Raw genomic sequence first — 24247 nt, forward strand, 5'->3', positions numbered from 1 at the left:
TAGGGATTGTGGTCGCATGTGGATTGGTGCCATGAGTGTCGCACCATGCTTCGATTACTCTCCAGATCCTTACGTAGGTGAGGGATGTGGAAAACTTGAGAGCTCGGAGGAGTGTAGCAATCACGGGCTCCGAGTAACCTCTTTTCTTCAGTCTAGCCCTCTCAATGGCCAGACCGTAAGAGAGAATTGAGCCGGATCCTCGTGGAGGATGGGACCTTGACGTAGAAGATCCCTGAGAGGAGGCAGGGGAAGAGGCTCCCCCTGCCAGTAGTCTTCTCATGTCCACGAACCAGGGTCTTCTTGGCCAGTCTGGTACCACTAGAAGAACTAGGCCCTGGTGTTTCTGAATCTTGTGGATGATGGCGCCCAGCAGAGGCCACGGAGGAAAGGCGTATAGCAGAGTCCCTGGAGGCCATGGCTGAACCAGGGCATCGATTCCGTGTGAGAACGGGTCGCGCTTGCAGCTGAAGTATCTGGGTACTTGAGCATTGGACTTGTCCACCAGTAAATCCATGTCCGGAATCCCCCAGTGATCCACAATCATCTGGAAGGCTGTGGGTGACAGCTGCCACTCTCCCGGATTTAGGCTTTCTCTGCTGAGGAAGTCTGCCGTGGTGTTGTCCTTCCCGGCAATGTGGACGGCGGAGATGTCCTGAAGATTCGCCTCTGCCCAAGCCATCAGTGGGGCGATCTCCAGAGATACCTGTCGGCTTCTGGTTCCGCCCTGACGGTTGATGTATGCCACCGTGGTGGCATTGTCGGACATCACTCTGACTGCTCTGTTCTTCAGTCTGTGAGCAAATCGAAGACATGCCAATCGGACTGCCCGAGCCTCTAGACGGTTGATGTTCCACGCGGACTCTTCCCTGTTCCACCGCCCTTGTGCGGTGAGTCCTTCGCAGTGTGCTCCCCAGCCGCTCAGGCTGGCATCTGTGGTGAGCAGAGTCCACGTGGGGGAGGACAGCTTCGCTCCCTTGCTCATGTGGTTGGACAGCAACCACCACCGTAGCTGGGTCCGTACTCTGGCCGGCAGAGGTAGGTGCATGGAATAGTTCCGTAGATGGGGGCTCCACGAGAGAGCAGGGAGTGTTGTAGAGGTCTCATATGGGCCCTTGCCCAAGGTACCACTTCCAGGGTGGATGCCATGAGACCGAGAACCTGCAGATAATCCCAAGCTATGGGCCGACTGGCTCCCATCAAGTACTGGATACGCGTCTGAAGTTTCAACCTTCTCTTGGCAGTGAGACTGACTGTGTCTGCCTGGGTGTCGAACTGTACTCCCAGGTATTCCAGTGACTGGGACGGCTGTAGGCAACTCTTGCTGAGGTTGATTACCCAGCCCAAGCTTTCCAGAAGGGCGATCACTCTGTCGGTTGTCCGATGGCTCTCCTCTTGAGATTTCGCCCTGATCAGCCAGTCGTCTAGGTAGGGATGGACCAGAATTCCTTCCCATCTGAGTGCCGCTGCTACCACTACGACCACCTTGGTGAAGGTCCGCGGTGACGTGACCAACCCGAAGGGCAGAGCCCGGAATTGGAAGTGGCGTCCTAGAACCTTGAAGCGTAGGTAATGCTGATGATCCGGATGGATCGGGATATGCAGGTAGGCTTCCGATAAGTCTAAGGCCGTGAGGAATTCTCCTGGCTGTACTGCGGTCTTGACGGAGCGCAGAGTTTCCATGCGAAACCTCAGGACCCTTAAGTATCGATTGACTGACTTGAGGTCCAGTACGGGCCGAAAGGTGCCTCTTTTCTTGGGTACCATGAAATAAATGGAATAGTGTCCAGAATTCACTTCCCATGCAGGTACTGGGATGATGGCTTTCAAGGACAGGACCCTCGCCAAGGTAGCTTCCAATGCTGCCTTCTTGTGTGTGGGACAGGAAGATTCCACAAACTTGTCCGGAGGGAGGTGATGAAAGTCCAGATAATACCCCTCTCGGATGATGGCGAGGACCCACTGGTCCGACGTAATCTCGACCCATCTGGGGTAGAAGAGGGTTAACCTGCCCCCTATGGCTCCATCCCCCAGATGGATCGGCGGATTCTCATTGTGAGGTGCGGCCAGGACCTGAGCCCGGGCCTGCTCCCCTCTTGTGCTGCTTGGTCAGAAAGGACTGATTCCAGGCCTGAGGATGAGGTGCCTGGTAGCGACTCCTGTAGGGCACGAAGCGCTGGGAGCTTCTACCCCTGGAGGGCCTTGGAAAGGTGTGCTGGCTCCTTCTGAACCGATCTTCCGGCAGTCGAGGTACTGGAGAAGCGCCCCATGTGCTGGCCAGTTTATCAAAGTCGCTGCCAAACAGGAAAGAGCCCTTAAAGGGCAATCTGGTGAGGCGTGTCTTTGAAGGCGCATCGGCTGACCATTTCCGGATCCAGAGCTGCCTCCTGGCAGCTACGGAGGATGAGATCCCCTTGGCTGTTGTCCGGACTAGGTCTGATGCAGCATCCGTGAGGAACGAGAGAGCTGACTCCATGTCTGCTGCTGGAGCGTTGTTCCTGACCTGTGACAAACAGGCACGCATCACCACTGTGCAGCAGGTTGCGATCCGCAAAGATAGAGCTGCCACCTCAAAAGTCTGTTTCAGAATGGTGTCCAGTCGCCGGTCATGAGGCTCCTTGAGGGCCGCCCCCCCTTCAACTGGAATGGTAGTGCGCTTGACCACAGCGCTAATCAAGGCGTCCACCTGAGGGCACGCCAGCAGCTCCTGGATAGCCGGTGCCAGTGTGCCCATCAGGGCCCGGCCCCCTTTGAATGAAGCCGCTGGTGCAGCCCATTCTAAATCTAACAGTTGTTGTGCTGCTTGCAAGAATGGAAATGGCGGGCTGTAGGACGAAGACCTTCCAGCAGGGGGTTCTGCGCAGAGGGTACCGAAGCGCTGGGACCTGTAATATCCAACTCCGCCAGGCACTGAGATACCAGGTCGGAGAGATCCTCCTTAGGGAAGAACCGCCTCATGATTCTATATGGCTCAATCCCTGGGGGAAGTTCTCTTATCTGGGAGTTCGGATTCATCCGGTGAAACCTCCTGGTCGGACTGATCTGGACTGTCCAGCGGCGGGAGGTCCCGCTCACGATAAGGGCGTGAGGGTCCAGGAACAGGATCCGCTGGAGCCACCACCGCAGCCGCCGCAGTCGCAGCCACCGCAGGAACCGCAGAAACAGCAGGGACAACAGGAACAACCGGAACCGCAGGGCCTGGACGGGAAGCCGTTTGCATCTGTACAAAGGCATGAATCCCCTTAAAGAGATCCACCCAGGAAATTGAAGCAGCCTCTAATTGCCGGGGTACCAGATCCCCCGGGATTCCCGATTGGTCGAGACTGACCGCTAAATCCGGGGTAGCCCCTGGGGAACTGTCAGCAAATCGTGGCTGAGACTGGTCCTGGCCCGAGGGTCCCACGGCCTCCTCACATTGGGCACATAAGGAGTCTGGCTCTTCACTGTGCGTGGCTCTAAGCTGGCATGCGGAGCAGAGGCCGAGGGCTTTAATGCCGGAGGCAGGCGGTGCCCCCGCTGAAGACGCTGAGGCGTTCTGTTCCATTGAAAAGCATGCGCTGAATGAGAAGCGGCAACAATATGCGCTTAATACAACAGGCGCACAATAATAATAAGCGGCAGCTATATACGCTGAATACAACAGGCGCTTAATAAAAATATGCGGCAGCAATATACGCGTAAGACAACAGGCGCTCAGCCATATGCGGCTAACAATATACGCTCAATGATATGCAATATGCTCTCAGCAATATGCGGTCATGAATACACGCTCAATTGTATGCAATATGCTCTCAGCAATAAGGCAATATAATATGCGCTTAGTCAGAGACCTGCGCCTATTACGGGCCCTCAATACCTGAACAAGGCCCACAAAATGGCGCCCTCCACGGCGTGCCACGCCGCCGATCCTCTGTTCCTCGGAGACCAGAAGTAAAAGACGTACGCCTTACCTGATCCTCGGCACTTCCCGGCTGGAACCCGGGCGGTCTCCGGCTGCGGGGGAAGAGGGCACGTACCTTCACCGCCGCGTTTGAGGATATGCACCCGCTGCCTCGTCCACGCCGGGACCGAGGCGCCTCGTATGCCTCACCCGAACCTCACCCGGGGGCTATGTCCCTGCCGCGATTCGGCCACCGGACCGAGGACTTAAACCTCCGGGGGATCACGGAAATCACCCTGGGAAACTCTACTGGGGGAGGGACCTTAGGGTATCACCGCAGGAGTGCAGGGCTCGATGTTGCTGTAGAAGTTTTAGTGAAAAGAAAGTAGAAAGTAGAAAAATAGAAAGTAGATTTGGAAGACACACTCAGCGAGCGTGCAGGCTCTCCAAACTGCTTTGGAGACGGAAATTACTGAGTTGCTACGCTTCCTGTGGGGGTATATATACCCGTGCTGACGTCAGATCCGTCTCCAACTGCTAGCATGAGCATACTATACCCATTCATTCTGAGTCCATCTGGCTACACGCCAGGAAAGCAGAGTTGGTGAGGAATCAGGAATAAGGCCAAGATGGTGAAAGAGTTCAGCGCTGTATCACGCAGGCTGGAGCATTTGGAAAACCACTCGAGACACTTGAACTTAAGATTTATAAATTTCCCTAAGATTGTGGGAGAACTTCCCTATGTTTCATTGAGAAAATATTTCTCGGAGGTTTTGAAATTTCAGGAGGGAGAAATCCCTTCAATTAATAAGCTTTTTTACTTACCAGTTTCTGCTAAAAACAGAGAAATTTCTCAAAATATTGCAGCTAAAGGGAATCTTACACAATTTTTAGAAGACTCAACTTCAGAATTTTATGAATGTGCTACGTTAATGGTATCATTTATTACTGAGAGGGATGTTAGTGAAACTATGAAAAGATACTTTAAGAATATGGCAGTGCCCTTTAGGGGTACACAGATTCGTATATATCCAGATTTTGCCCCAGTAACACAGGAGAAGCGACGAGAATTTTTAGTGTTAAGAGCCCAAGTAGTCTCTTTGGGGTTTTTATGTGTGTTAAAATATCCCTGTAAGTGCGTAATTAAGTCTTCAACAGAATGCTTTATTTTCTTCTATCCGGAACAATTAAAATCTTTCCTTAATGCTAGGAGGGTAGTTATAACTCCCTCTAATAATTAGCAGTAGAGTGGAACATGTAGTAATAAGCTCCTGTGACACGTTAAAGCCCTATGTTAAGGATGTTTCTGCTTTATTAGTCTCCAATTATTTTTCTGCCCTCAGGTCAAAGTTTCTTTAAGGGGAAATGCAATTGTTCTGTAATTAGATGAATGTGAAAATTGTTTTCTTCTTTTTTGTTATGTACTGAACTTGCATATCCATTTTCTTTTAGTAAGATGATGTCTTGCTGTAATGTTAAATTAGAAAAATAAAAAATGCTTCTTGCTGGATCAAATTTCATCTGTTTATTCTATACTCAATCTTTGGACCTGTCAGGCAAAGCTTATGGCAGACCTGAATGATCAGCATGGTTTTGTACTAATTCACTTATATCCATGCTGGTGGTCATGGCTAAGAATGTTGAGATTACTTACCTGGTAATCTTCTTTTCCTTAGTGTAGACAGATGGACTCAGGACCAGTGGATTATGTGCTCTTCTGCTAGCAGATGGGAGACTGAGTAAGATTTCAAAGCTGACATCACTCTAGATATATCCCTGCAGTAACCTCAGCTCTTCAGTATTCTCTTCGAAAAGCCATTGTGGATATATCTTGGTTAAAGACCTGGCTGTTTCAGCAAGCCTATACTTAACCTAATAATGGCTACATTAACATTACTTCATGTTATATATGATTTTATACTACTCATAGAAAGCAGAGCACTTTCTGCACAGCTGACGTTTCTCAGCTTTTCTGATTTTAGTATTTACCTTTTAGAAATATTTATTGTATATTTTAGTGTAATGTTTTCTTAATTGACTATGTAACTGACTGTCTTAACTGTGTTATATATTTATTACATTGTAAACCGATGTGATGTTCCTTACGAACTTCGGTATATAAAAGGAAATAAATTATTAACTTGATTAAACTTTGTTAAAACTTGATTAAACTGGTTCTACTGATTTTAAAACGAGACCGCCAGTGCACTCAACCAATTAACGCCGACACCGGACAAACTGTGGGTGTCTTGAACTAGGGGTAGGCAGCGGCTTACCTGTATTTGCTTAGTCTCGAGGTTTGCTTTCTGAGGTTCTCCTTCTCTGGGGCAGGATGCTGAGTCCATCTGTCTACACTAAGGAAAATGAAATTATCAGGTAAGTAATTTCTCCATTTCCTAGTGTGTAGCCAGAGGGACTCAGGACCAGTAGGATGTACAAAAGCTACTCCCGGACAGGGCGGGAGGCTGCCCGTGGCCCACTTAGTACTGCCCTTGTGAAGGCTGTGTCTTCTCAGGCCCGAACATCCAGGCGGTAGAACCTGGAGAAGGTGTGTATGGAGGACCACTTTGCCGCCCAACAGATCTCAGCGGGCGACAGCAGCTTGGATTCTGCTCAAGAAACTGCCTGTGCCCTTGTAGAATGAGCCTTAACCTGTAGTGGTAAGGGCTTTCCTGCCTCTATGTAGGCTGCCTTGATTACTTCTTTGATCTAGCGGGCTATGGTCGCCCACGAGGTCACTTCTCCTTGCTTCTTCCTGCTGTGAAGAATGAACAAGCGATCCGTTTTGCACACCAGTTCCGATCTTTCCAGGTATTGCACCAGGAATCTGCAGACATTTAGATGGCGAAGAAGTCTTCCAAGTCTTTATGTTTATCCGGAGATGGCCTGGTTCAAATGAAAATCTGAGACCACTTTCAGCAGGAAGGAGGGGACAGTGCACAGCTGTATGGTTCCAGGAATGAACCTAAGGAACGGTTCCAGACAGGATAGTGCCTGTAGTTCGGAAATGTGAATACAGTCTTCAATGTTAAGCAGCGTAGTGACAGACCATGTATTGGTCTGAAGGAAGCCCCTGCTAGGAAGTCTAATACTAGATTGAGATTCCATAGGGGCCCTGGCCACTTTAGAGGTGGCCAGAGTAGTTTAACCCCTTTCAGGAAGCGAGACAAATCCGGATGAGTTGATAGCCTGATACTGTCCACTTCGGCTCTGAAGCAGGACAGTGCGGCTACTTGGACTGTGAGGGAGTGAGTGACAACCCCTTCTTCATACCATCCTATAGGAACTCCAGAAACATGGGGACCTTGGCCGTCCGTGGGAGTATCCCACGGTCCTCACACCAGGCTTCGAATACTCTTCAGATCCATAAGTATGACAGGGATGTGTAGAATTTGCACGCGCAGAGTAGGGTGTCAATCATGGCCTTTGAATAACCACGCTTCTTCAGGCGAGTCCTCTCAAGGGCCAGACCGTAAGAGAATCAAGACTGATCTTCATGAAGAACCAGGCCCTGCCGGAGGTGGTCCCTGAGTAGATGTAGACACAGAGGGTTCCCCACAAGGAGTCTTTCCAAGTCTGTGTACGATGGTCGTCTTGGCCAATCCGGGGCCACTAGTAGAACTAGTCCCCTGTGATGTTCTATCTTGCGGATGACCTTGCCCAGTAGCGGCAATGGTGGGAAGGCGTACAGTAAGTCTTCCTCTGACCAAGTCTGGCGAAAGCTTCGATCCCTTGGGAGTGTGGCTCTCGTCTGTGGCTGAAGAACCTGGGGACTTGGGCACTGAGATGGGTGGCCAGTAGATCCATGGCTGGGAGGCCCCAGCAATTTACTATCAGTTGGAAGACAGCGTCCACTCCCCCGGGTCCAGGCTCTCTGCTGAGGAAGTCTGCTGAGACGTTGTCTTTTCCTGCGATGTGGGAGGCCAAGATCCCTCGTAAGTTTTATCTCCGCCCATGCCCATGAAAGGGTCTCTCTCTAGAGACACCTGCTGGCTCCTGGTTCCTCCCTGGCGGTTGATGCAAGCCACCGTTGTAGCGGTCGTCAGACATTACTCGAATCGCTTTGCCTTGGAGTCTGTGGCTGAATCGCAGGCACGCTTGTCTGACTGCTCGAGATTCCAGACGGTTTATTTTCCATTCCGCCTCTTCCTTGTTCCATTGTCCCTGGGCCGTCAGCTCCTGAAAGTGGGCTTCCTACCCTTGCAGGCTCGCATCCGTGGTGAGCAAGATCCAGTTCGGTGGGGATAGGCTTACTCCTCTGCGCTTAGGTTGTCTCTTGTAGAGCTGAGAACGTAGCTCTGCTGGTAGTTGGAGGCAATTGAGTAGTCCTGGGACAGTGGGTTCCATCGTGACAGTAAGGAGCGCTGGAGAGGTCGCATGTGGGCCCTTGCCCATGGGACGACCTCCAGGGTTGATGCCATGAGGCAGAGGACTTGCAGATAGTCCCACACATTGGGGCATGCATTGGTCATCAATAGTCATAATTGTTCCATCAGTTTCCTTCTCCTTGGGGGAGGGAGGAAGACTTTATTCTGTTTGTATCAAAACGGGCCCCCAGGTACTCTAGAGATTGAGAGGGCTGCAGACTGCTCTTGCCCATATTCACGACCCGAGCTCCTGAGGTAGGCTCTTTATTCTGCTGGTCACCTGCCGGCTCTCTTCCGAAAAAAAAAAACTTTGCCCTGATCAGCCAGTTGTCCAGGTAAGGGTGTACAAGAGCTCTTCCTTCCTCAGTGTTGCCACCACGACCGCCATAATTTTGGAGAATGTTCTGGGGGCGGTTGCTAGGCCGAAAGGTAGCGCTCAGAACTGGTAACTGGTGACCCAATATCGCAAAGCGTAGAAAACACTGGTGATCCTGATGGACTGGAATGTGAAGGTAGACTTCAGAGAGGTCCAGGGAAGTTAGAAACTCTCCTGGATGTACTGCCATTATGATGGAGCGAAGAGTTTCCATGCGGAAGTGTAGTATCCGCATGAGATCCAAGATGGGTCGGAATGATCCTTCCTTCTTGGGAACAATGAAATAGATGGAATAGCACCCTGTATTTTGTTGGGGCGTGGGAACCAGAGATATTGTCTTCAGACTGAGTAGTCTTGTCAGAGTGGCTTCCACTGCCAGTCTCCTGGTGTGGGAGTGGCAGGGTGACATCAAATTTGTCTCGAGGGATGCTGCGGAACTCCAGAGAGTAAACTACTTGAATGATTAGTACCCATTTGTCCATGATCTCGATCCATCTTTGGTAGAAGAGGGCAAGTCGACTCCCTATCTCCTCTTCCTGTGGATGGGTGTGCCCATTCTCATTGTGGAGCACGGCTGGAGCCTGCCCCCGGGCCTGCTCCTCTCTTGGTCTGTCGGTTCTGAAAGGGCTGGGACCTTCCAGAGGGACAAGGTGCCTGGAAAAGAAAATTGGTTCTTACCTGATAATTTTCGTTCCTGTAGTACCACGGATCAGTCCAGACTCCTGGGTTTTGCCCCCCCTCTAGCAGATGGAGACAGAAGTTTATAAACCAAAACTCTGCCTATATCTAGGCTGGTGCCACCTACAGTCTGGTAGTATTGCTTAATGTCAAAGCAGAACAAACCAAAACATCTTCAACTAACTATATAACCAATAACCTCGATACCGGTGTACAACCCCCCAACTGGGAACAGAACCAGAGGTACCGAACATCATCTCATTCTGATTGAGGAATAGATGAACACACAGATAACGCCGCCTCTCCCGGCATCAGCAGCACAGGGTGGGACTCTGGACTGATCCGTGGTACTACAGAAACGAAAATTAGCAGGTAAGAACCAATTTTCTTTTCCCTGTATGTACCCAGATCAGTCCAGACTCCTGGGATGTACCAGAGCTTACCTTACTTGGGTTGGGAGCCGGAGAGGCCCGCTCTGAGCACTCCCTCTCCAAACCCCGCCGGTCCTGGAGCCTTGACATCCAGACAATAGTGCCAGGCAAACGTATGCAAAGATTTCCAGGTGGCCGCCCTACAGATCTCCTCTGTAGGAATATGGTGACAATCCGCCCAGGAAGTGGCCTGAGAGCGAGAAGAATGAGCCCGCAACCCAGAGGGTAGCAACCGCCCCTGCAAAAGATAGATGAACGGATGGCCTCCTTCAACCAATGAGCAATGGTAGTCTTGGAAGCCGCATTAACCCGCCTAGGTCCACTCCAGAGAACGAACAGATGGTCGGACACCCTGAAGGCATTGGTCACTTCCAGATAGTGCAGCAGCGCGCATCGCACATTCAACTTACGAAGATCCTTAGCCATGGGATCCGAACCATCCAATTGCAAAAACGATGGTAGCTCGACCGTCTGGTTCATGTGGAACGATGACACCACCTTGGGTAAAAATGAGGGAACCGTACGCAACGAGACCCCCGACTCAGAAATCCTCAAGAAAGGCTCTCGACACGACAGAGCCTGAAGTTCAGAAATCCGCCGCGCCGATGCAATGGCCAACAAAAACACCACCTTCAGAGTTAAATCCTTTAGGGTGACTTTGCGAATAGGTTCGAAAGGTGCCGCACACAATGCCTTAAGGACCACATTCAAATTCCAGGACGGACAAGGCTGCCGAAACGGAGGATGTAAAATGCCTCGCCCCCTGAAGAAACCGCACTACATCCGGGTGCGCTGCCAACGACGCCCCCTGAATCCATCCTCGCAAGGAACCCAGAGCCGCTACTTGCACCCACAAGGAACTACATGACAGGCCTTTAGACAAACCATCCTGTAGGAAAAGAAGGACATCCGAGACGGCCGCATGCGTAGGCACCACGTCGTGCCCAAGACACCATGATTCAAAACACCTTCCAGACCCGCAAATGAGACAACGACGTAGACGTCTTACGAGAACGCAGAAGAGTGGATACCACTGTCTCCGCATACCCCTTGGATCTCAACCTTTGCCTCTCAAAAGCCATGCCACTAGACAAAAGCGATCTACCTGGTTGAAACAAACGGGCCCCTGGTGCAGGAGATCCGGAAGATACGGAAAACGAAGTGGTTCCTCGACCGCCAGATTCAGAAGATCCGCGAACCACGAGCGCCGTGGCCATTCGGGAGCAATGCCAGAGCATCTACTCCCTCTGCCGACGTCTCCCTCTGCCGAGCAAAGAAATGAGGAGTTTTTGCATTCTTGAAAGTTGCCATCAGGTCGACTGCGGGTGTGCCCCATCGGGCACAGATGAGCTAGAATGCTTCCCCCGTGAGCTCCCACTCTCCGGGGTCCAGCCAGTTGCGACTGAGGAAATCCGCCCGGACGTTCTCTATCCCGGCTATGTGAGAGGCCGCTATGCTGCTCAGATGTTTCTCTGCCCATGCCATCAATGATCGAGCTTCGGTTGCCACGGCCTGACTCTTGGTTCCCCCCTGTCGATTGATGAAAGCCACCGTGGTCGCATTGTCCGAGAGGATCCTGACAGACCGACCGCGGATGAGAGGTAGGAACTCCAACAGAGCCAGTCGTACCGCTCGGGTCTCCAAGCGATTGATGGACCAAGACACTTCCTGTGGAGACCATTGACCCTGTACCGACTGTCGTAGACAGACTGCTCCCCAACCGGATAGGCTGGCATCTGTGGTAATCACCATCCACGACGGAATCTCCAGAGGAACCCCGCGACTCAAGTTGTCCGGACACAGCCACCAATCCATGCTGGTCCTGGCCGCCGGGGTCAGTGGCAACGGGAGACGAAATTCTCCCAATACTGGGTTCCAGCGGGACAGCAACGCTGACTGTAAGGGACGCATGTGAGCGAAGGCCCAGGGAACCAATTCCAGAGTGGAAGTCATGGACCCTAACACCTGTAAATAATCCCAGACGATCGGAACCTGCTTGGATAACAATCTTCGCACTCGCGCTTGCAATCTGAATATTTGCTCCTGCATGAGATACACCGTTCCCTGGCGCGTGTCGAACAAAGCTCCCAAATACTCCAGAGACTGCGACGGCACTAGGTGACTCTTGGATACATTGACTATCCAACCAAGGGTGCACAACAATTGGAGCACTCTCTGAACAGCTGCTTTGGCAGAGGGACTCTGACTTGGCCCGAATCAACCAGTCGTCCAGATACGGATGCACCAACAGACCTTCCCTGCATAGCAGTGCTGCTACCATCACCATGATCTTGGTGAACGTTCGAGGTGCCGTCGCAAGGCCGAATGGAAGCGCCCGAAACTGGAAGTGCTGCCCCAGCACTGCGAACCTGAGAAACTGCTGGTGCTCCACCCGAATGCCAATATGAAGATATGCCTCTGTGAGGTCCAGGGAGGCCAGAAACTCCCCCTGACGGACGGACGCGATCACCGGACGCAAGGTTTGCATCCAAAACCGAGGAATTCGAAGACATCTGTTGACACTCTTTAGATCGAGAATAGGCCAAAACGTTCCTTCCTTCTTTGGCACCACGAAGTAAATGGAATACTGGCCCCTGCGGAGCTCAGTGGGAGGAACCGGAACAATGGCGCAGAGATCTCGAAGCCGACCCAGCGTAGACTGTACCGTCCGGCGCTTGTCCGAAAAACCACAAGGGGAGACCAGGAAGGTGTGGAGAGAACTCCAAGTGGCAGCCCTACAAATGTCAGGAAGCGGCACTGATCGGAGGTGTGCTACTGAAGTCACCATGGCCCTCACAGAGTGTGCTTTAACACTGTTTTGGAATGGAATGCCCGCTTGCTGATAGCAGAAGGATATGCAGTCCGCTAACCAGGAGGAGAGAGTCTGCTTTCCCACAGGCTTCCCTAACTTGTTAGGGTGGAAAGAGACAAATAATTGAGTGTTTTTCCTGTGGGCAGCTGTACGGTCTAGGTAAAACGCTAGAGCCCGCTTAGTCAAGGGTATGCAGAGCCTGTTCTCCTGGGTTGGCATGGGGCCTGGGAAAAAAGGTAGGTAGGATGATGGATTGATTAAGATGAAAATCCGAAACTACCTTAGGTAAGAATGTCGGGTGAGTGCGGAGTACTGCCCGGTCCTGCAGAAGCTTAGTGTAAGGTGGATAGGTAACTAGGGCCTGCAATTCATTAACTCTGCGAGCTGAAGTGATAGCCAAAAGGAAAATCACTTTCCATGTGAGATACCTAAGGTCACAAGAGTGAAGAGGCTCAAATGGTGGTTTCATTAGCCGACCTAGAACTAGATTAAGGTCCCAAGAAGGGGCTGGAGGACGTAGCGGAGGCTTGATGTGGAGCAAGCTCTTCAAAATACATGTTACAAGGGGGTATACTGATATAGAGACATCCCCGAAACCTTTATGGAAGTCTGCTACCGCGCTGACATGCATCCTAATGGAGGAAGTCTTAAGACCTGACTGATAAATGCCAGAGATAGTGCAGAAACTTCGGGATTGGACAGGAAAAGGGGTCAAGGGACTGAGACGAGCACCATGACAAACTTTTTCCATTTGTAAGAGTAAGCTTTTCTCGTGGAAGGCTTCTGTCAAGCAATCAAGACACAGGAAACTGACTCAGAAAGGTTAAGTGGTTGAAGGATTAACCTTTCAACATCCATGCCGTCAGGGACAAGGCTTGAAGATTGGGATGTCATAGGCACTTGTCTGCCAGCATATTGTCCACTCCCGGCAACGAGATGGCCCTGAGGTACATTGAATGGGAGAGAGCTTCCGCCCAAATCTGCGCAGCTTCCTGACACTGTTTGTTGATGTACCATATTGCCATCTGGTTGTCCGTCTGAATCAGGATGACTTGATTTGAGAAGCGATCCTGAAAGGCCCTGGAAATTTATTTAGTGTTTTGCTTCCTCTGGAGACCAAGAGCCTTGTGTCTGCAGATCAGCTACCTGAGCTCCCCACCCAAGGTTGGAAGTGTGGGTGGTGAGAGTGATTTGAGGATTTGGAACCTGGAAGGGCAATCCCTGGAGGAGATTGGTCTGATTTTTCCACCAGGCGAGAGACAGACTGAGTGAGTCTGTGATGTGGACAATGATCGACAGAGGCTGAATAGCTTATAGAAACATAGAAATGACGGCAGAAGAAGACCAAACGGCCCATCCAGTCTGCCCAGCAAGCTACGCACTTTATCCATTTTTTTATTTCCCTTTTTCTCTCTCCCACCTGTTACTATTGGCTTCCAGTACCCTCCAGCCCTAATTCCCCTCCACCCCACCACAATTTCCCTCCACCCCATCACCAATGCAGACAGCAGCACCGTATCTGCATCCAAGTGAACATCCAGCTCAATTATGGGTAGCAACCGCTGTAACAAGCAGGCCACACCCCTGCCCCATACTCTTACCCACCCCTGTTTTTTGGTTTTTTGTTGGGTTTTTTTTTTTTTTTTTGGAGATGGCAGCCCTCCATCCTTCCGCTTCGTGAAGGTGGAACTCCAACCACTGGCATCCCGCTCCGTGAATGCCTCTGTGGCTACTGCCGCTCCGGGCAGTGTTTTGCTGCCTCCTCTTTATTCATGCCCTCTAGACTTGATGGATCCACAGTGTTTATCCCACGCCCCTTTGAAGTCCTTCACAGTTTTAGACTTCACCACTTCCTCCGGAAGGGCATTCCAGGCATCCACCACCCTTTCCGTGAAGAAATACTTCCTGACATTGGTTCTTAGTCTTCCTCATTGGAGCCTCAGCTCGTGACCTCTGGTTCTGCTGATTTTTTTCTGATGGAAAAGGTTTGTCGTCGTCTTTGGATCATTAAAGTTTTTCAAGTATCTGAAAGTCTGAATCATATCACCCCTGCTCCTCCTTTCCTCCATTGAGACCTCAGAGTCCACTGCATAAGTCTCATGGCCAAGCGGGACATTGGTGTGACATGGACTGAGGATGCCATGTGTCCGAGGAGGCAAGAAATTGGCGTGCATTTGCGGAGTGCTGAGACTGCAGCTGGTGAGCAAAGGACGCAAGAGTCAGTGCTCGTTGTCGAGGTAGGAAAGCCTTTGCCTGCAAGGTGTCCAAGTCTGCCCCAATGAACGATAAGGTTTGATATGGGACTAAGTAGGATTTGTCGTAATTGACGAGAAATCCTATCGAAATTAGAGTGTGTAAGGTTAGATTGAGGAACGACAGAGCAGCTTGCTGAGTGGGAGCCCTTATTAACCAATCGTCCAGGTAGGGGTAGACGTGAACACCTTGGGTTCTGAGGAAGGCTGTGACAACTACGAGGCATTTGGTAAAAACTCGTGGTGCAGAGGCTAGGCCAAATGGGAGCACTCTATTGATAGTGCTTGGGGCAGACTAGAAATCTCAGGTACTTGCGATGAGCTGGACTTATCGCAATGTGGGTGTATGCATCCTGGAGGTCCAGAGAACAGAGCCAGTCTCCTCTTTGTAGAAGAGGTAGAAGCGATCCCAAGGTGACCATCTTGAAATTTTCTCGCTGGAAGTACTTGTTGAGGGCCCATAGGTCCAGAATAGGACAGCGGCCTCCCGATTTTTTGGGGATTAGGAAGTATCAGGAATAGACCCCTAGGCCTTGCTGAGAGTATGGAACGGGTTCTATTGCTCTTGACTGGAGAAGGAGGGAAACCTCTTGATCCAGAAGAATGGAGTGTTCGGATGTTCTCCACGTCTGTAGAGGTGGGGAGTCCAGTGGTAGGGCGAGAAAGCTCAGATGGTAACTCTGAACCATGATTGCCAATACCCATTTGTTGGATGTGATTGAATGCCACATGTTGTGGAAGTGGCACAATCGACCTCCCACTGGTACATGCGACAGAGGAATCTGGCTGCTGCTCTCTAAGTGGAAGTCAAAAACCTGAAGCAGGTCTGGTTGAGGAGCTGCTTGTGGTTTTTGTTTATGGGCTTGACGAGACTGCAGTTTTTGATAAGGTCTCATGGCACGGGATCTGGATGGTGGCGGGTAAGACTTCTTCAGGCAGAAGAATGAATTCTTGGAGTCTTTTCTAAAAGGCTGTTTTGAGGAGAAGTCAGAAGGCATCAAAGAGAGCTGTCTTATGGTCTCATGATGATCTTAATTTTGCCACCGTCCGTTGAATCTGTTGAAACAGATTATCTTAGACACAAGACAGGTCAGATAACCGGTCTTGCGCTTCTAGGCAAAGGTCAGAAGACTTGAGCCAGGCCCACCATCTCGCCGAAATGGCAGCTGCAGACACTCTGGTAGAAGTGTCAAAAATGTCATAAGATGTTCTAATCTCATGCTTGCCTGCCTCAAAACCCTTGTTTACTAGGGTTTGTAATTGTTCTTGAAATTGCTGAGGCAGGGAGTCTGAGAAGTCCTGTATCTGCTTAAAAAGTGACCCTGTTATATTGGGTCAAATAAAGCTGATGGGCAGCAATTCGGGAGATGAGCATGGCCCCTTGGAATACTCGGCGACCAATGTTATCTAGGAACTTCTGTTCCTTTCCAGGAGGAACAGATGAGTGAGGTTTTGACCTCTTCGCCTTTTTTGTGCAGACTCTACAACGACAGAGTGGTGATCAAGCTGAGTTTTTTGAAAACCTGGGGCTGACTGTACCAAATAAGTGGTGTCAGCTTTCCTATGCACTGGAGCAATTGATCCAGGATGTTCCCAGTTCTTCTTAAGAAGATCGAGAAGGACTTGATGGATGGGAATGGAGGTGATTACCTTAGGGGTATCCAGGAACTGGAGCAATTCCATCATCTGGTGCCTATCATCCTGTTCAGTCTGCAATTGGAAGGGAACCAATTCGGCTATTTCCTTCACAAAGTTTATAAAGGAGAGGTCCTCTGGAGGAGAACGCTTCCTACTCTCAGTGGGTGAAAGTAAATCATCGGTGTCTGTTGAAGTGTCATCACCCCAGGTGTCGTAAGGATCAGCACCTGCTCCTCTAGGAACTAGAGGGGGACAGGGTGGTTGAAGACCTGAAGGTCCCGGTCTAGGCTCCGATGGAATCGGAGGAATTATCAGAGGCACCGATGATGGCATCGAGGGCATCAATGGAGGACTCTATGGCGCCGGACATATCGGCACCGATGGATGGGTCGGTTGCGAGGGACGTATCTGCATCGATAGCTGAGGCAGAACTCCCGATGGAGGGATGCGGAACGGTGTTTCTCCTCCCAATGATGCGGCTTGGATGATGGCGTGGTCAATGATTTCGCTCCCTCGATGGTCAGAGTCTTACGGTGTCGATGGCGATGCTTCTCCCTGCGATTCCCTTGATCCTTAGGGGGAGTGGAGGGTGTCTATGGCGGTCCATCACCGGTCGGTGGCCGATGTTGGCGCGAGGTGGACGATGCCGGTTCTGACGATGATGTCGATGCAATGGATGGAGTCGGGGTTTCAGCACGGAAGAGAAGTTCCATCTTCTCCATTCTGGCCTTGTGACCCTTCGGTGTCATTAGGGTACATTTGGTGCAGGTCAAGACATTGTGCTCGCGTCTTAGACACATTACACAGACTTTATGGGGGTCTGTGATAGACATGGTGCGGGTACAGTCCGGGCACAGACGAAACCCTGACGCCATGGCAAAAAATCGAGCCGCGGTACAGTCTACGGCCAGTAGGCCGCAAGGGCCAAACTACGGTAATCGACAGAAAAACAGGTAAAGAAAGTTACCAGAGTAACGCAGACCGAGAAAAGTTAGAGGGGCCCCTGTGGGGCAATTAAACTTTTAGTAATGCCGTGAGGAAAATTCCTGTCAGGAATTTCTTCAGAGCTCCTTTACTGCGAGGCTTCTGCTGCGCGGAAAAAAGAAGACTGAAGAGGACCCCTGCTGGCTGCAGGGCTAGTGCATGCCCAGTAGGGGCCAGTCAAAATTCTGGAAACTTTAACAGAAGTTTTCCGTGATTGGGCTCCATCCTGATGATGTCACCCATATGTGAGGACTACCATCCTGCTTGACCTGTGAGAAAGGGAATTACCTTCACCGCCACACTCTGTTCTGCACCCGCTGCTTTCAGCTACTCTGGGGGCTAAGTCCACACCGAGAACCGGCTACCGGACCAAGGCACACCTCTGAGGGATATTGGACATTACCTCAGGAATTCTCGACTGGGGGAGGGACCCTTAAGTATCACTGCAGGAGAGCGGGGCTCAATCTTCTTTAAGGTAATTTGTCTTCTTGTTGTAATTTTCTTAACACTGTGTAATGTATGGGATAGTGTCCGCATCTGCTAAGAGACTGAGATATACTGAAGAGCTGAGGTTACTGCAGGGGTATATCTAGAGTGATGTCAGCTTTGAAATCTGACTCAGTTTCCCATCTCCTAGCAGAAGAGCACAACTCACTGGTCCTGAGTCCATCTGGCTACATGCTAGGAAAATGATTTCTGCATCAGGAATGAAATAAAGAGAAAAAATGAAATAAAGAAATAAAATTGAAAATCTCAGGGCTGCTGCTTTTTCCTCCTGAATTATTTTGAAAGCATCTTTATGAGTACTGAGGCTTTGCAAATATGAATGACAAGATTTCTGGTCCGTTTTCCAATGCCATCACTGGGCCAGGATGAGACGCTCCCTGCTTCTGGACCTGTAACAGAATGTTAGGACTGAGCTATTCCAGCTTTCACCATGAACTTATTCCTCCGTCCTTACCACCTTTCCTGGAAAAAATATATCCAATGGTCTTATGTAGCCAGATCAGACTTGCTGCACAGTAGCCATATTTTAACTAGTCTGAAAGAGTACTAGTTTTCCTTTTACTGCCTCTTGAAATTCCTTACCTTCATCATCAAGTCCACCGATGATGTTGTACGCATAGTAAGGAAAGAAGCGGCGTGAATACAGAATGGTGGAGAGCATTGCCGCGATGGCCCCAGTAGTCATGATCTTATTATTGGAATGCTTATACATCTGCAATATATTAAAAAAAAAATAAAAAATTGGTTTTACTGTCCAAAGGAAAATTGGTTCTTACCTGCTAATTTTCGTTCCTGTAGGACCTTGGATCAGTCCAGACCCTGGGTTATGTCACCAATCCAGCAGAGGGAGGCAGAGAAACGTTCTACTGACTGACGTATACCCTAGAGCACCACCTGCAGTCCATCAGTACTGACTACTATCAAAGCAGAAATTTAACTACTAACATACTAACTAGCTTTCTAAACAGGATAACTAATTTCCAACTCACAAATCCTAAATGGAAGCAGAATCCCCCCCCCCAAAAATCTTGGGAATAAATAAGAAAATTTCAAGAAAAAAAAATTGACAGCATGAAAAGCGGTTTAAACACCCAAACCATGAATGAGCGGACTCTCCAAAAAGATAAATATAATACACAGACATAAAGGGTGGGTGTCTGGACTGATCCAAGGTACTACAGGAACGAAAATTAGCAGGTAAGAACCAATTTTCCTTTCCCTGTACGTACCTGGATCAGTCCAGCCCCTGGGATGTACCAGAGCTGATTCAATTAGGGTGGGACCCAGAGAGTCCCGCTCAGAGAACACTCTCTCCGAAGGCTGCCAAACTTGGAGCATGAACGTCCAAGCGGTAATGACGAGCAAAAGTATGCAGTGACCTCCAAGTCGCTGCCTTACAAATCTCCCGAGGCGAAACTGACATTCCACCCAAGAGGTAGCCTGTGACCTAGTGGAATGAGCTCTCAAACCTTCAGGAAGATCACGACGAGCAAGAAGATAAGCTGAACGAATTGTCTCTTTTAACCAACGAGCAATCGTGGCTTTAGAAACATTATGACCTTTGCGAGGGCCACTCCACAAAACAAATGATCAGACAATCGAAAATTGTTAGTAACTTCAAGATAATGCAACAGAGCTCGAACATCCAATTTCTTAAGATCCTTAGAGGAAGAATCCAAACGATCTAAACACGAAAAAGCCTTCGTAAAGATGGTACAGTCCGTAATGAAATTCCTGTATCAGAAATTCTAAGAAAAGGCTCTCTGCAAGACAAAGCCTGCAAACTCTGAAATTCTACGAGCTGAAGACATGGCCACAAGAAATACCACTTTCAACGTGAGATCCTTCAAAGTCGCATGATTAAGGGGTTCAAAGGGAGCCGAACATAGAGCCCTAAGTACCAAATTCAAACTCCAAGCAGGACAAGGATTCCGAAATGGGGGAAGTAGATGTTGCGCACCTTTGAGAAAACACGCTACATTTGGATGCAAGGCCAAGGATAATCCCTGAACCTTACCACGAAAACATCCAAGCGCTGCCACTTGTACCCGGTAAGGAACTACAGGATAAACCCTTGGCTAATCTGTCTTGTAAAAAAGATAAAATATTTGAAACAGAAGAGTGAACTGGATCTACTTGATGCTCATTACACCAAGATTCAAAAACCTTCCACACCCTTACATAAGCCAAAGACGTAGAAGGCTTTCTAGAGAGCAATAATGTAGTTACTACGGCATCTGAATATCTTTTATTCTTTAACAGACGCCTCTCAAAAGCCAAGCCGCTAGAGAGAAGCATTCAACCTCTTCCAAACAAACCGGACCCTGAGACAGAAGGCACGGTAGATCCCGAAATCAAAGGGGACCGTCCAGTGCTAGACTGACCAGGTCCGCGAACCACGGATGGCGTGGCCACTCCGGAGCCACTAAGACAACTTCGACTTGAACTTCTATCAGACGTAGAACCTTGCCGATCAGAGGCAAGGGAGGAAACACAGAGAAGAACATCCCTTGGCCAAGGAAGAACCGCTCCTCTTTCCCTTCTGCGACTGAAGAACAGAGGGGCTTTGGTATTCTGAAATGTGGCCATGAGATCCATTGCCGGAGTGGACCATCTGTTGCATATCATTTGATAGGCTTCCTCGCACAGTTCCCACTCGCCTGGATCGAGATGTCAACTGAGAAAGTCGGCTTGAATGTTGTCTACCCCGGCAATGTGTGAGGCTGCGATGCTGAGCAGATGTTGTTCTGCCCAGGCGATCAGCTGTTGTGCTTCCTGAGCTACCAGTAGGCTTCGGGTTCCTCCCTGGTGGTTGATGTAAGCTACCATGGTCGCATTGTCGGAAAGAATCCATACAGACTTCCCGCAAAGGAGAGGTTGAAGAGTGATTAAGGCTAAACGAACCGCTCTGGTCTCTAACAGATGATCGACCACTGCGCTTCCTCTTCGGACCTCTGACCTTGAACAGATGTTTTCTGGCATACCGCTCCTCAGCCTGAAAGACTGGCGTCGGTAGTGACCACAGTCCATTCCGGAATCTCTAGAGGTACACCCTGTTGTAGATTCACTGGCTGTAACCACCAATCTAGGCTGGAACGAGCCAACTCTGTAAGAGGAAGGGGAAGGTGGTATAGTTCCGAAACCGGATTCCAGCGAGAAAGCAATGCAGAATGAAGTGGTTTCATATGCGCAAAGGCCCAGGGAACCAACTCCAGAGTAGAGGTCATTGAACCTAAAACTAGCAAGTAATCCCGCACACAAGGAATAGGAAGAGACAGTAAGTGCCGAATTTGTGATTGAAGCTTGAGAAGGCGATACTCCGGAAAGAACACTATCCCTTGACGAGTGTCGAACCATGCACCCAAAAAACTCCAGAGATTGGGAAGGCAATAGGTGACTCTTGTCTTCGTTGATCACCCAACCTAGAGACTGCAAAAAGTTGATTACCATGTAGATTTATAACGACAAAGATTCCGACTTTGCTTGAATTAACCAGTCATCCAGGTACAGATGTACCAACAGGCCCTCCTTCCCGAGTTGTGCGGCCACCACAACCATTATCTTGGTAAATGTTCTGGGAACTGTGGCTAATCCGAACGGGAGAGCCCTGAATTGATAATGTTTTTCCAGAATGCAAAATCTGAGAAACTTCTGATGATCGGATCGAATGCAGATATGGAGGTAAGCTTCGGTGAGGTCGAGACACACTAGAAATTCTCCTCTGTGTACCGAAGCTATGACAGACCGGAGAGTTTCCATCCGAAATTTTGGAATCCTTAGACAACAGTTGACTCTTGAGATCGAGAATGGGATGAAAGGTTCCTTCCTTTTTGGGAACAACGAAGAAAATTGAATAACGACCTCTCCGATGCTCTGACGTTGGAACTGGAACTATGGCTCCTAAGTCGCTTAAACGCTGTAGTGAGTCTTGTATTATTAGACGCTTTTGTAGAGAACACGGGGAAATTAGAAACCAGTGGTGAAGCCGCCGAACAAAATCTAAAGCGTAACCTTTATTTATCACTGATAGAACCCATTGATCCGACGTACATTTGGCCCATTCTCCATAAAACAGAGACAGCCTTTCCCCTATGACGGAAACCGGAGAAAGGACCGGCCTTATCTCATTGGACAGACTTTGTGCCTCCTGAGACTTGGGAAGATCCAGGTCTGCCAAAGCGGCGGCCACGAAAGGACGGAAACCAATTCTGATGCCTACCAGAAGACTGTTTAGCTGGAGGAGCTGACAGACGAGAAGAATGAAATCTTCTGTTAGACCGAAAACGAGAGCGAGAAGAAAAAGAGCTTCTAGTCTAAGACAGTCCTCTGGTAATTTGTGAATCTTATTTTCCCCAAGGGACAAAATTAAATCTTCCAATTCCTTACCAAATAGTAATTTTCCTTTAAAGAGTAAAGCCCCTAATTGAGCTTTGGAGGATGCATCTGCAGACCAATTCCTCAACCAGAGAAGTCTGCCAGCCGATACTGAGGCAACCATAGAATGAGCCGAGGTCCTAAGGAGATCATATAAGGCATCTGCACTATAAGCAACTGTAGTTTCCAGTCTACCAGCCTGTACAACTTCCTCTTCAGAGAGGGAAGAATTGTTCTGTAAAGCCTGGACCTATCTTAGTCCAGCTCGCAAGGCTAAGCTACTACACATGGCCGCCCGCACACCAAGAGCAGAAACCTCAAAAATTCGCTTAAGCTGAACCTCCAGCTTAAAGATCTTGGAGATCTTTAAGAGCCGTTGCGCCAGTTACTGGAATAGTTGTTTTCTTAGTGACGGCTGATACAGCGGCATCCACCTTAGGAAATTTTTAAATTTCCAAAGCTTCCTCAGGTAATGGATACAATTTTTCCATGGCTCGTGCTACCTTAAGCTCCAACTCAGGAGTATCCCACTCCCTGTAGAGAAGGTGAGTGAGAGAAAGATGAAAAGGAAATGTGGTTGGACCTCTAAGGCCAAGCAACACTGGGTCAATATTACCCATCCGAGAATCCTTCACTAGAGCTTCTAAACTCAACTCCAGTAAAATTGCTGGAATTAATGGACCAAGTTCCTCTCTTCTAAGCAGTCTGACTACTTTGGGATCATCTCCATCCACAACATGAGGGTCTAAACTAGCAGCCAAACCAGGATCATCATTTAAATCCCCCTCCGGCAGGGACTTGTCCGGGATAGGTAAAGAGCCATGTTCAGAATCTTCTGAAGAAGAAAAAAATTGTCTGACCCGGACGAAGGGGATGCTTCTGAGCTGACCCCACTCCCAAATCCTTAGATCTGGCCTTTTTAGAGGAACGTGGCTTTAACTTCTGATCAGAAGAGAGAACCTTATGTTTCTTATGAAATTTCTTAGATTTGTAAGCTTTGCGAAGAAAACGAATAGAATCCCCTTAAAAGGCAGAAGAAGAAGAGTCTGAAATCTCCTCCAGGCTATCAGCAGATAAATATGACCCTGTCTCACGTGGCTTGTCCCCCCCAGGAACCGCTGGCCGCGGCGACAGTGGAGCCGGGTCTGAAGCACCCTGAATAGCTTGTTGAGTCACCACCCTCAGAGTAGATAAGAGTGCCTCAGTCCCAGCACTGCAGGGAAATGAGTCCGGGGCAGGAGAGCAGCTGGGCCGAGGTTTTGGGGTCGCGCGAAGTGGCAGAGTCCTTTTTTTTTTAACCGACAAAACTGACAAGCCTCCCCTCTGGGGAGGCATGATGAACAGAGACTCTCCCTGGAGAGACACGCGCGCGTGTCTCCACAAGCGCGGCAGGCCGCGCCTCGCGGCATTACAAAGCAAAAACCGGCGCAAAAAGACAGAAAATATAAAAGAAAATTAATAGAAGCTCCGGCGAAAAAAACAAAGGAGCAGCCCCGCTGAACACCAAAGGTAAATAACCCACGATTCAGCAGTCAATAAAAATGTATTATTTATTTATTTTTACCTGACGAACCAGACCCCAGGAGCTGCTCCAAGTAGGGTGAGTGAGCCGGGCCCCCTGGTATCACCCCTGCCAGGAGTGGTTGCTGGGTTCAAAACCTCCCCAACTCCGGCAGTCTCAAAACCAGGAGGGATAGTCCTCCCAGGACTTGGCAACCTCCCGGGAGGCAGTGAGAACAGCTGTGAAGAAAAAAAAAATTTATTTTTTTTTTAAATAACTTAAATGAAAAGAACAGCCTCTCTTCAAGAGAAATAGAAAGTCTACAAAATTTAACTCCTAAACTACCTGACTAAAAAATAAACTACCACAGACTGCAAGGGTTAGGGACATCCACCTCTGCTGGGAGACAGAGAAATACTGATGGACTGCAGGTGGTGCTCTAGGGTATAC

The 24247-nt window shown here is 49.5% G+C and overlaps 1 protein-coding gene across 1 annotated transcript in view; it reads right to left on the minus strand.

Annotated features, from left to right (window-relative positions):
- PSMB1 (proteasome subunit beta 1) overlaps nucleotides 1-24247 on the minus strand; it is a 136631-nt gene that overhangs the window by 30444 nt on the left and 81940 nt on the right. Inside the window, exon 4 of the mRNA XM_029594204.1 lies at nucleotides 18505-18634. Coding sequence (XP_029450064.1) covers nucleotides 18505-18634 — 130 coding nt within the window. The remainder of the gene's footprint in view (nucleotides 1-18504; nucleotides 18635-24247) is intronic.

This window comes from Rhinatrema bivittatum, chromosome 3 (genome assembly GCF_901001135.1).
Source record: "Rhinatrema bivittatum chromosome 3, aRhiBiv1.1, whole genome shotgun sequence".
Classification (NCBI taxonomy): Eukaryota; Metazoa; Chordata; class Amphibia; order Gymnophiona; family Rhinatrematidae; genus Rhinatrema; species Rhinatrema bivittatum.